This window comes from Bubalus bubalis, chromosome 2 (genome assembly GCF_019923935.1).
Source record: "Bubalus bubalis isolate 160015118507 breed Murrah chromosome 2, NDDB_SH_1, whole genome shotgun sequence".
NCBI lineage: Eukaryota > Metazoa > Chordata > Mammalia > Artiodactyla > Bovidae > Bubalus > Bubalus bubalis.
In genome coordinates this window covers 12796067-12808988 of record NC_059158.1, presented here as the reverse complement: position 1 = coordinate 12808988, position 12922 = coordinate 12796067, and the positions used below count along the sequence as shown (strand labels likewise).

Here is a 12922-nt window from a genome sequence, read left to right as displayed (position 1 = left end):
TATTAATTATTGTTCTACCTGTTCAGAATAGATGCCTTTTAGAGCCGTTGTTCCACTTAAAGAAATTTTCTTGGAAGAAACCTCAAGCTTTATGTACAGAGCAAAGACCCATGGCTCTCTTATATTTAAAACCATGTGTGCATTGTTATAACCACATCCATAAATGTTTGTCTTGTTTAAAAGGATAGATGCACAGAATGTTGAAACTTCTTAATAGCAGCTTGAGATACCAGTTTTTCTAGGTAGTTTCCTTCTGAAACCTGAAGACAAAAATCACATTCCTCTTGTCCCTGCCTGCGGTCATGACATAAGGATTCATTTCTTTTTAGCTAATTCATGGAATTTCAAGAAGATAATTCTTTATCTTCATCATTATAAGAAAGGTCATGATTTTCTTTCCATAGATTTAAAGGTTAGGGTTATCTACCTAATTGTGGAATCCATGGAGTTTCTTTTCTTGATATTGTACTCTGGGTTTTATTTGGCAGCCTCATAGTTCTGGGAGGGATATTGAACACAGTTCAGTTCAGTCGCTCACTTGTTCGACTCTTTGCAACCCCATGGACTGCGGCACGCCAGGCCTCCCTGTCCATTGCCAACTCCCAGAGTTTACCCAAACTCGACTCCATTGAGTCGGGGATGCCATCCAACCATCTCATCCTCTGTCATTGCCTTCTCCTCCTGCCCTCAATTGTTCCCAGCATCAGGGTCTTTTCTCATGAGTCAACTCTTCTCATCAGGTGGCCAAAGTATTAGAATTTCAGCTTCAGCATCAGTCCTTTCAATGAATATTCAGGACTGATTTCCTTTAGGATGGACTGGTTGGATCTCCTTGCAGTCCAAGGGACTCTCAAGAGTCTTCTCCAACACCACAGTTCAAAAGCATCAATTCTTCAGCGCTCAGACTTTATCTATAGTCCAACTCTCACATCCATACACAACTACTGGAAAACCATAGCTTTGACTAGACAGACCTTTGTTGGCAAAGTAATGTCTCTGCTTTTTAATATGGTGTCTAGGTTGGTCATAACTTTTCTTCCAATGGGGCAAGCGTCTTTTAATTTCATGGCTGCAATCACTATCTGCAGTGATTTTGGAGCCCCCCAAAATAAAGGCTGTCACTGTTTCCACTGTTGCCCCATCTATTTGTCATGAAGTGACGGGACCAGATGCCATGATCTTAGTTTTCTGAATGTTGAGTTTTAAGCCAACTTTTTCACTCTCCTGTTTCACTTTCATCAAGAGGCTCTTTAGTTCTTCTCTGCTTTCTGCCTTAAGAGTGGTGTCATCTGCATTTCTGAGGTTATTTATGTTTTTGCCGGCAATCTTGATCACAGTTGAACACAATGATGGAGAGAGGGCACCGAGCTGTTCATGCCTATACCTTGAGTTCCCATGCCCTCTGCCCAGGAAAATCCTTTTTTTAAAAAAAATTCTCATGGTTCTATTCCCTATGAAGAAAGATTAAAGCCACAGGAAAAACCCCCCATTTCTTTTTAACAATCATTTTGGAGTTTCTGAATCGATGGTATTAGAGACTGGTTAAGAATAACCACATCCAGAAGGCCAAACTCCTGTGATAGGATTACATACCATATAAATCATAGTTCAGCTCCTTAACTTTGTACACAATCAAAACATTTACCGAGGAAGTTAGTCTAATGGTTTGTTACTTTGAAAACTATTTCCTTTTCAGAGATTTTACTGGGTGCAGAGTTTTTTTTTTGTTTTTTTTAATGCAAAATTGAATGATAAAAAAATTCATGTGTGGTTTATGATAAGGATGCAATTTGCTTTTAAATTTATACTCAGGGTTGAAATATGTGAAAATTGTCATCTAAACAATGCTTTCTAATAATATGGGGGAGAAATCCCATATTATTTTTCAAAGGAAATATATATATATATGTGTCAATTAAAAAAATTCAAATATGAAAATTGATTTTGAAGTATTTAACCACAAGCAATATGATTGCAGCATGTTTCTTTCTTGCTTTTTCTTTTTTTTTTTTTGATGCTCTTTTTGTTGGCTATTTTATAATCATTAAAAATACCTCTGAATGACTGGATAGATTCTATTAAGCCAAGGAAGAAACTTATTATGCCCACACTGTGTTTTTGAGCAAATATAAGAGTTTATTGCTTCAGGCAGTGGAGTAAATTTTGCTTCTGATCTTTGTGAAGTAGAGCATATATTAGATCATGTAATCAAGATACTGAGTTTGCCTTGTTTTTTTTTTTTTCTTTCATTGCTTCCTCCTGATATATCGCTGCTGTGTGGACAACCCTCCACTTCTGCTGCTGAAATTTTTTGTTTCCATCATTCAGGAAACCTCCCAAGGTAAGCACCTACACAGAATTTGGTATGCATGCTGGCCAAGTGTGCCAAAATTTCGAATTTCATCTATCACAGTGACCCCTCTGAAACACCTCTGCTTTTGAGAAGACGGTTCAGCATTCTAATGTAAAACGTAAACCATGAACAGTTAATGTTGGTAATGTTGGTCCTCTACATCTTATAAAGCACTTTAATACATTATTTCATCCTTGGAACTAATGCGTGGGTTTTCAGAACAAACCCATCTGGCTGTTGTTTATATTTTGTTGATGATGACATGAGGCCCAGAGAGAGGAAATAACATGATAATAACAATAATTCACGGATAGGGTAATGGAGAGTGAAAGTGAAAGTTGCTCAGTTGTGTCTGACTCTTTGCCACCCCATGGACTATAGTTCATGGACTTCTCCAGGCCAGAATACTGGAGTGGGTAGCCTTTCCCTTCTCCAAGGGAAATCTTCCCAACCCAGGGATCGAACCCAGGTCTCCTGCATTGCAGGTGAATTCTTTACCAGTTGAGCCACAAGGGAAACTCAAAAATACTGGAGTGGGTAGCCTATCCCTTCTCCAGCGGATCTTCCCAACCCAGGAATCGAACCGGAGTCTCCTGCATTGCAGGCAGATTCTTTACCAACTGAGCTATGAAGGAAGCCTTCATAGGGTAATGCAGAACTATAGAATATCACCACCTAGAAAATGGGAAGACAAAAATGGTAACATCATGGTAGATTGGTAACTGGGTTATTGACTGGACAAACTATCTTTTCTGTGTCCTACTAAGAATCATTGATATCATCAGAAAAAGTCTCCAAACTTTTAGAGTTTCAGATGTCTGCCAACTTTATGTGGCCCTTTGGAGTTTCTAGACAATTGCAAAGTCCACTAATTAGAGCTAGCCCCCATGCTCCAGCCAGCCTTCATTGGCATGTGTGCCAGTGAGAAGCCTAAGAATTAAAGAGTAGGTAGAAAAAGAAGACAATGAGAAGCACGACATCATCTGAATGATCAACTCTTGAATGAGTGAAGGCTGATTTTTATTACTGGTGAGTATTTTATTGGTTATCCAAGGGACACATAGTACCAAAAGGAAAGAGAAATGCAACCAGCCTCTGATCAGTGATGCTGGTTTGATTTTTGAGATGGGATCAAGTCAGGCTACACCCACATATATCATATAGTCAGAATCTAAGACACAGGTAAGGGGAAGAAATCCAGGATAGATTAGACTTACTTATCTCTGGGATTATGAAGGAAAATCTAACTTGGCTTTTGGAGTATTGAGACCTCCCTAAAATGCTAAATGTTATCTTTTATGTTTATTGATGGCAGTATAGCAATTGTCCTTGGCATTAAGAGTTCCATCTCCAGTAAGGAAGCCGTGCATTGAACAAATAATATGAAATCTTTTAAGAAAGAGGCAGTGTATGATGTTTAGAAATATTAAGCACTCGTATCCTGGCCAAATCTGAGGGATTAGAAGGTTATTCCTGAGCAATCATTGATGTGGTGTGTGCTCAGTCGTTTCTGAGTCTTTTGCGACCCCTTGGACTGTAGCCCTCCAGGCTCCTCTGTCATGGGATTTCCCAGGCAAGAATGCTGAAGGATTGCCATTTCCTACTCCAGGGGATTTTTCCGACCCAGGGATTGAACCCACATCTCTTGCATTAACAGGCAAGTGCTTTACCTCTAGAGCCACCGGGGAAGCCCCTATTGATGTGAAGAAGTATAACCAAAAATGTCTCTGCTACTCAGAAAGATGTGAGCTCCCCTTAAGTAGCTCTCTCTTCCCTTGCTGTTGGTTCCTAAAGGTTTCAGAACAGACAGCCAACCTTGTGGTGTATTTAATTCTCTCCTTACAGAAAAAGGCACTAAAATCCTGAGCAGTTCCACATAGGATTACTTAATGCAGGAGAAGCAGTGAAATGAAAAAGAGGCACAAAACCACATTTTAAAAAAATCACTAATTGCTTTATATACAGAAATGTTCTGGTTACTTTCTGCTGCTGCTACTGCTAAATCGCTTCAGTCGTGTCCGACTCTGTGTGACCCCAGAGACGGCAGCCCACCAGGCTCCCCCGTCCCTGGGATTCTCCAGGCAAGAATACTGGAGTGGGTTGTTGTTTCCTTCTCCAATGCATGAAAGTGAAAATTGAAAGTGAAGTCGCTCTGTTGTGTCTGACTCTTCGTGACCCCATGGACTGCAGCTACCAGGCTTCTCCGTCCATGGGACTTTCCAGGCAAGAGCACTGGAGTGGGTTGGCATTACCTTCTACCTGGTATATAAAAGTTTCGTGCGTTCACTAGGTATTCTATTAATAGTTCCTATGAAGTGTCATGAAATTTCCAAGATAAAATGAATGACATTAAATGTAAATATATATATACACGCACACACACACACACACACACGCACATATGTGCGCGCGTGTGTGTGCGTGCGTGCGTGCGCATGCCATAAGGCACATCTAGAAAGTATGAAGATCATCTTAAATTCAAATAAATGACATAGCAAACTGAAAGTTTTTAAAAAGATGCTAAGATAGATAAGGTCTTTTCATGCAGAAACTTTGAATATTGAAAGCAAATGGGAAATGTATTTTTAATGATGACTATATAAGCATGAACTTTTATTTATTCAGACAATGAGATTTTGACATGCATAATTAGTAAAAGCATCAAAGAAGACATTTTGGTTTCATTTAACAAATATTCTGGGCAGGGGCCAAGTGCTGCATGAATCAGACCAGATCCTAGCATTCTAATGGGGTTGGAGTACAGAACATGTGCATAGTGTAATATAAAATCAAGAGGAGACTATCTGTCAGACTCAGGATGGAAAGTCCTGTTTTGACTTTTGCAGAACTGACAGCTAAGACCAGGCAAAATATTAAAAACCTATACTTGAACCTTTGCATGGCATCTACACAATGATTGTTGAATGAATGAAGAAAAAAAAGAAAGACCTGTTGTACCAGAAGGACACTTCACCAGTTTAGTAGAAAGAAGGTTCCAGTTTAGCTAAATTATGTGTTCCCTTCACTGGTGGACAGAACCACTTTGCTAAAGACTAAGCCAGAGAATAGGTGAGGAAACAATGGAAACAGTGACAGATTTTATTTTGGGGGGCTCCAAAATCACTGCAGATGGTGGCTGCAGCCATGAAATTAAAAGATGCTTGCTCCTTGGAAAAAAAAGGTATGACCAACTTAGACATCATATTGAAAAGCAGAGACATTACTTTGCCAACAAAGGTCCATCTAGCCAAAGCTATGGTTTTTTCCCGTAGTCATGTATGGGTGTGAGAGTTAGACTATAAAGAAAGCTGAGTGCCAAAGAATTGATGCTTTTGAACTGTGGTGTTGGAGAAGGCTCTTGGGAGTCCCTTGGACAGCAAGGAGATCCCACCAGTCCATCCTGAAGATCAGTCCTGAATATTTGTTGAAAGGACTGATGTGGAAGCTGAAACTCCAGTACTTTGGCCACCTGATGTGAAGAACTGACTCTTAGTAAACACCCTGATGCTGGGGAAGATTGAGGGCAGGAGGAGAAGTGGGTGACAGGATGAGATGGTTGGATGACATCACCAACTCAATGGACTTGAGTTTGAGTAAACTCTGGGAGTTGGCAATGGACAGGGAGGCCTGGTGTGCTGCAGTCCATAGGGTCGCACAGAGTTGGACATGACTGAGCGACTGAATGAACTGAACTGAGCCAGAGGAAACACTCTGTCCTAGTTCCATTCTCAAGGAGACCCAAATGCCCGGCTGGGTCGTAATCCTGATCCTCTTCTGTGGCCTGTCCCCAGAGGGAAAGTGCCCATTGGACCTTACAAATCTCACCAGCAATTTGGATTTTCTTGTCATGACATTAATTTGTGTTTTCCTGAGGAATATCTGCCTTTGCCTGTAGTCTGTGTTCAGACGATTATTGAAATTATGCCTAATGATGATGGTAAATAATAATCACCTCCCTATCATATTTTCTGTTTGTATTATGTGTGAGGATTTTGCACATTTTACTTAAAAATATTCTAAGGTAGAGGTGTGATTAGGAGAAAGGAGGGGGTGTCTCTTGGAATATTTGGTTGAGTTATCACTGTTCCTACCCAACTGTTATACCGGAAAGAAGTCTTGCAGTCTTTTCATCTATCTTTGGAACTGTACTCTTAGAATGGTATGCTGTTTTCATTGTTTCTATTAATAATAGCTGTCTTTAATTCAGCACTTACAATATGCCAGATCCACTTTAAATCCAAATTAAAATTTAATGCAAACTTGGATGCCTTCAGAGAAATAGGGGCAAAATCAGTGGTTGCCAGGAGGAGTGAGAAGAGAGGAAAGATGAATAAATAGGTGAAGTACAGGATTTTTAGAGCAGTGAAATTGTTCTGTATGCTGCTATAAAGGTCGATATATGACATTGTGCATTTATCAAAACTCATAGGACTGTATAGCTCAAAAGAGTGAACCTTGATGTATGGAGTTTAGTTCTTAATAATGTATTGATATTGGTTTATTGATTATAATAAATATAGCATAACTAATACAAGTTATTAGTAATGACAGAAACTGCTGAGGGGGTGTTTGTGAAGAGTGGGTATATGGCAACTCTTTGCACTAGCTGATCAGTTTTTCTGTAAACCTAAAACTGCTTTAAAAAATAAAGTATTAATTATGAAAAAAAAGATGTACTTGGTATTCACAGAATAAAATAGAAAAAACTATGTGGAAAGCATTTGACAAAGTTCAACACCTGTTTATGTTATAAACTTGCAGCAGGTTGTAGTAGACAGAAGCCTCCTCAAGAGGGTAATGGGCTGCATTAAACATATACAGGTGTCAGCATATTGACAGTGAAAGACTGGACACTTTCCATCCAAGATGCGAAATAGGTAAGGATTTAGCCACTTCTCTTCAGCATTGACTGGACTTCTTAGCCAGTGTAATTAGGCAAGAAAGAGAAAAGAAATTCAGATCAGAATGGAGGAAGCAAAAGCATCTTTATTTGTAGACAGTAAGGTCATATATTTGATAAACATTAACGAATCTCTGAATAAGCTTCTAGAACTTACAGGTGGCAGGGTGGCAGGAAAAAGGTCAAAATACAAATTGTGCCTCTTGAAAATAGCATGAGCAATTAGAAAATAAAAATGAACAGGAACCCAATCATTTACAGTAGCTTCAAAAACATTAGATATTTAGGGATATACTTAGTTGAAAATGCACAATACTTTTTTGTTAGCATCTCAGATATAGTTGACCATTGGATTGTAGGCAGATGTGCCAAGAGATGGAGAAAATATCAACTGTATTCAGAGAAGGACATAGCATAGAGCTGGAGTGCTGGTCCATGGAAGGGAATCCTGGGGGACGCATCTAGGAGGTTGAGGAACTTCTCTGACGGTCCACTGGTTAGGACTCTGAGCTTTCACTGCCAAGGGCATGATTTCGATCCCTGGTCCCCTGACCAGGGGAGATCCCACAAGCTGTGTGACATGGCCAAAAAAATAAATAAATAAAAGGAGGAGGTTGAAACCAAATCCCACTGGGGAGGGCCTTGATACCAGGATTGCATCTCGATACATTCCGTGTCTCTGTTTTGAACAAAGCAGTGGCCTGATTCAAACTCCCTTTCAGGTTAATCTGAAAGCAGAGCATAAAATAAATTGGGTTTGGTCAGTGGGTGGGAAAAGGATGGTATTCAATAAAATGAGCCAGGAATGAGGAAAATTCATTACCTCTTTTTCAATAAAATGAGAGATAATGAGGGCCTGCATTGGTGCGGTGCCATGAGAGAAGAGGAAGGGAAGAATGATCAAAACATTGCAGAACTAAAGTATCCAGGACTTGGATGCTGATAGCCTGTGGGAGAAGACAGTGCCGCAAGAGGAGGCAGAGATGAATCTGGAGTTTGAAGCCGAGTAACTGGAAATTCAGCAGAAACTGAAGAAGAAAGACCTGGTTTGGTGCAAGGCAAAGTGAAAGAGTACAGTTTTAGAGTGAATTGAATTAGAAATGGTGGCAAAGCATCTGAGAGACGCCTAGCAGGTAACTCGCAGTTTGTAGTCTGCCCTAGAAAGGTCGGGTACATCCTGATGGGAAGGAGGTAGGAGGTAAAGGAAGAGCTATTGATTATGTGGTCAAGGAAGAAAGGATTAAGTAGGATAGAAGACGTGAGAAAATAGGGGTGAGCAGGGACCCATCCTGTTTTCGGGACTGGATGGGGAAGAGCCAGTGAAAACTCAGAAGAGAAACCAAGTACCCCTGTGGTGCTGCTGCTCATGGTGCCACCGAGGATACTTACATTAGTTCTCGCCGAATTGTGTTTCTTTTGTTCTTAAAAGTTATTTTTTCTAGTGTTGTATTAGGACAAGGAAGAATATTCTTCTGGTTGAACTTGAGAGTAATATTGAACATTTTTTTCATATTGCACGTGCATGTAGAATAGAGAAATTTCCACAAATGTATCCTTGTGTAAATTGTTCTGTACTGTTTATTTGGATTTTCTTTTGGGTGTTACATTTTGTAAATTTGTACTCCAGAGTAGAGAAACATTTATTTCGCCATGGGCCTAGTGCCTACCATTTAATCCTTTCACCCATAGCATATCATGCAATGTTTATTAGAGCATGTTCTACTTCCCTTAAAAAGAAAAATAAGCTTTTAGACAAACATAGAGACACTTACTTTATGCCTCCTCATTGGTTTAAAATAAAGAGCCTTTGTCTCAGAATTTTCAGAGTTGAGATAGGTGTGTTTTTCCTTATTGTGTGTGTGTGAAGATCTCTGTCTGGATATGTGTTATGCACGCTCTGTTGATGGAAACCAGGAAAAGGTCCCAGTCACGGGAGCTTTGCCTTTAGAAGCCCAGTTCCAGGTCTCCCTGACGGCCCTCAGAATGTCAGGCATGTTCTCGGACACTTCGCTTTTCATGCCTCTGTCATCTCTGGCACAAGTATCTTACTTTCCCAGGAAGCTACACTGAAACACATGCAGAGAAAAACAAATGAATTCTTCCTCCCTTTTCTGTTTTCTTCTTCACCCTTCAGTATTTGTTGAGAACTATCCATGTGCCAAGTGAGCACTTTGGAGCTGGAAGAAATGTCTGAACTGAGCCCATTCTGAGTCTGAGACTAAGGAGATGGAGGCTTAAGGAGTGAATCAGCCCAGGCCATCCAGTGAGAGAGCTTTGGGCTGCAATTCCAGGCCTTCTGGTTGCTGCTACTATCTGTTACACCATGTGCTTGTAAAGCGGTTTTTCTGTTTTTTGGGTTTTATGGAGTGAAAAAAACAGGAAAGAGTAAGAAGGAAGAGTCTGAAGCAAAAGTAAATTATCTGCAAGATCACTTTGTTTACAATCACATTCTTCTTTACACCATTTGCTCATTTTTAAAGCCATGATCATCATTTTAAGATCTCCATAAGTTAGTGTAAGAGTCATTGAACAATTTGATCTTACTTATTAAACTCACTTTGAAGTGAAAGTCTTAGTAGCTCAGTTGTGAATGACTCTCTGTGACCCCATGGGCTATATCCCGCCAGACTCCTCTATCCGTGGGATTCTCCAGGCAAGAATACTGGAGTGGGTTGCCATGCCCTTCTCCAGGGGATCTTCCTGTTTTTTATTTACAAGCCCTGTTAGGAACTATTGAATTTAAGGGTGTTTAATCCCTCTTCTAATTACATAAGTTTGTTGGCAAAATCTTGAACAGGAGAAAATGACAGCATAACAAAATAAAATTATTACTTTTTGGAGGCAGTATCCTTTAAAGGGTCATACTGCCATACCAAAAAACCTGACTTGACCGAAAAAGGCTCAGAAATAAGGAGGGAGAAATCACTCTCTACAGCTTATGCCATCTGAAGTGCAGTTTCATTCAGACTCATTTTACAGTCTGTGACCTTCATCATTTTCATCATCCACTTTGTGCATTTCTGAAAACTGAGTGGTGGCCTGAAATGAGGTGAGTTCTAGACCTGTTCTGTCCAATACAGCAGCCACCTAGCCACACGCAGCATTTGAACATGTGCTATGGGGCTGGTCAAAACTGAGATTTTTGTGAGTGTAAAAATACACACCAGACATCAAAGACTTGGTATGAGGAAAAAAGTAAATATTTTAACAAGTGTATTAGGTTAAATAAAAACATTATTTAAATTGTTTTATCTCTTGACTTTTGAGTGTGCCTACAGACGCAATTTAAGTTACATTTGTAGCTTGGATCATATTTCTGTTTCAGACCAAACATATAGCTTAATGTGGAACTTCTTTTTAGCATCCATCCTGAGGTTTTTGCTCAGTTTCTCTTACCCTGTTACATGCAGCCACTCTGCTGTCACCCCTTACATTTCTGCCTTTATATCTGAGCCCATGCGTGTTGCAGCTGCTTGAATTGAATGGCAGCAGAGCCCTACCCCACTGCGTTTTTTCCTAGGAGGCATTTTTACTTTATTCATTCAAATAGCATTTATTAGATGCCTATAATTGAGAACGTTTGTGGAAAGTACAGTGTGAAGAATTTGTGGGGCTCAAGAGGCGATTTAACTAGTGGTTCCTGCTCTCTGGAACTCACAGTACGGTGAGGAAGATTAAACATGTACAGCATTGTAAGTGGTGGAAAACAGATCACGCTAAACATCTTCATTTCGACATGGCATGAATGCAGGGCTTTAATTCTTTTTGGTCTGCTTCAGGTATCCAACAGTGTGGTGACACGTGAACACATTTGGCACACCACGTCTCTCATAGTCATTGTACTCTTTCAAATGAACAGAGTTGAAGTAACCACCAACAGGACATGGGCTAGCCGATATTTATAAAACCGGAGAAATGGGGTTTGTGGAGAGATCTCAGGTGCAGTTCCAGAGTCAGAACAAGCTGTGAGTAGCAAGCAGCTCAGTCTGCAGATGTGAACAGTGGATGAATTGTACCCAGAGAGGAGGATGGCAGGATCGTGTGAGCACAGAGAGACACACTCCTTCATGCAAAACCCAGCCAGCCCACATAGAGTGGACTTTTTTCCCTCTATGGGAAGACCTTTTCATTCTGGACTTGGGGGCTAGGAAGTACACAGTGAGGCTTGTGTTGATCCTTTTGACTAGGAACTCGGTGAACTGTAGCAGCTCTCTTATGGCCGTATGAACCTTCTTTGCCTTTTCATTTTTTCTTTCTTTATTTGACTCAGCAAATACAGAGCACCTATCTACTGTGTCTGTGCCTGTAAGGATTAAAGAAATGAATTAGCACAGTCCCTGGCTGAGGAAGCCTCCAAGCTTGATGAGAAAGTAACATGCATAGGATGGTGCCTGCTACATCATAAACACTCTGTAAATGGAAACTATGCTGTTCTGTTAACTGGGAGAGGAGCCTGTCCATAGAGACTGTCAAAACGGATAGCACTAGCTGCCGTAGACTGAGTTTTACTGTGCACCATGCATTGTATTGGTAGACACTTTGCTTAAATGCCCACAGCCCTCATTTAGTATAAAATGTGTGCTTGCTTCGGTGGACTGTGTATTCGGGAGGTGAAGCTATTGACTGAAAGAGCGCAGAGGAGGGAAGTTGAGGACGCACTGGAGGAGGTGACCTTTGGGCAGGTCTTGAAGAATGGCCAGAGGGTGAAGAGAGCCAAGGGGTTATCAGAGGGGAGATTTTCTTAGACTTCCACGTTTTCTCTTCTCCTTTTTCCCCCCTGCACTTCCCACTGTGCTCATCCACCCAGAAGATTTCTTGGTCATTGGTGGAACCTCTCAGAGCTGGAGAGATGCCTGACTCTTGACATAATCTGTAAGTGAATAGGGGAACTTGCTCCTGTCTTTTGGGAAATGAGTGGGAATCCAGTAAACACACAGATCATGTCTGTAGGGTGACATTGGTCTTGTCACTTTCACAGTCGAGTGGGAACAGCCTTCGACCAAGTACTGTTGGGTTATCTACTACCCTACTCACTGGTGTGGCCTGTTTTATTTAAGCAGCTGTCATGTGTGACAACACAGATTTACGAGATCATTTTTAAGTGAATGGTCATTCTCTGTGAAGTTGCTTTAAAAAGCAAATTCTCAGAGTATTTTTATTTGGTGGAATTGTGGGGAATAAAATCATTAGGAAAACCAAGGTCTTGACTTCTCAGGATTAGTAATGTAGAAGAAAAAAGGGACTCTCTTATAGATGTTAACACATACAATCTGGCCAGAGAGGTATGAAATTCAGAGTAAGAAGATGTAGTGTCCTTAAGAAAGGTTTCATAAGGGAGTGACATTTGAGATCATGCTAAAATAATTTAATAAGGAGAAATTAGAAAGGGAGTATGCTTTGATGCATTTTGCAAAAACTTTGATTTGTATGTTTGGAGGTGTTTCTTTGCCTAAAATTAAATTATCTTGAGAAAAGTATTGGGTTAATCACTTTCTGCCTGGAGAGGAGTTGAAAAGTACAAAAATTATTTTGGGGAAAAAAAACATGCTTTTTAATTTTCAAGAATTCTTTTGTTTCGTCTTTATAACTAGACCAAAAGCGACTATGCCTAATGTGTCTTTGAGTTCCCTGTAGTACCTCAAACCGCGAGTAGTGGCAATTAGCCATTG

The 12922-nt window shown here is 40.3% G+C and overlaps 1 protein-coding gene across 14 annotated transcripts in view; it reads left to right on the top strand.

The window, feature by feature from the left end:
* The window catches only part of KIF13A (kinesin family member 13A), a 199991-nt gene that overhangs the window by 79638 nt on the left and 107431 nt on the right, over positions 1-12922 (top strand). For all 14 annotated transcript variants that reach the window (XM_044927484.2, XM_044927488.2, XM_044927486.2 and 11 more), the window contains exon 3: positions 2329-2341. In XM_044927484.2, the coding sequence (XP_044783419.2) occupies positions 2329-2341 (13 nt within the window). The remainder of the gene's footprint in view (positions 1-2328; positions 2342-12922) is intronic.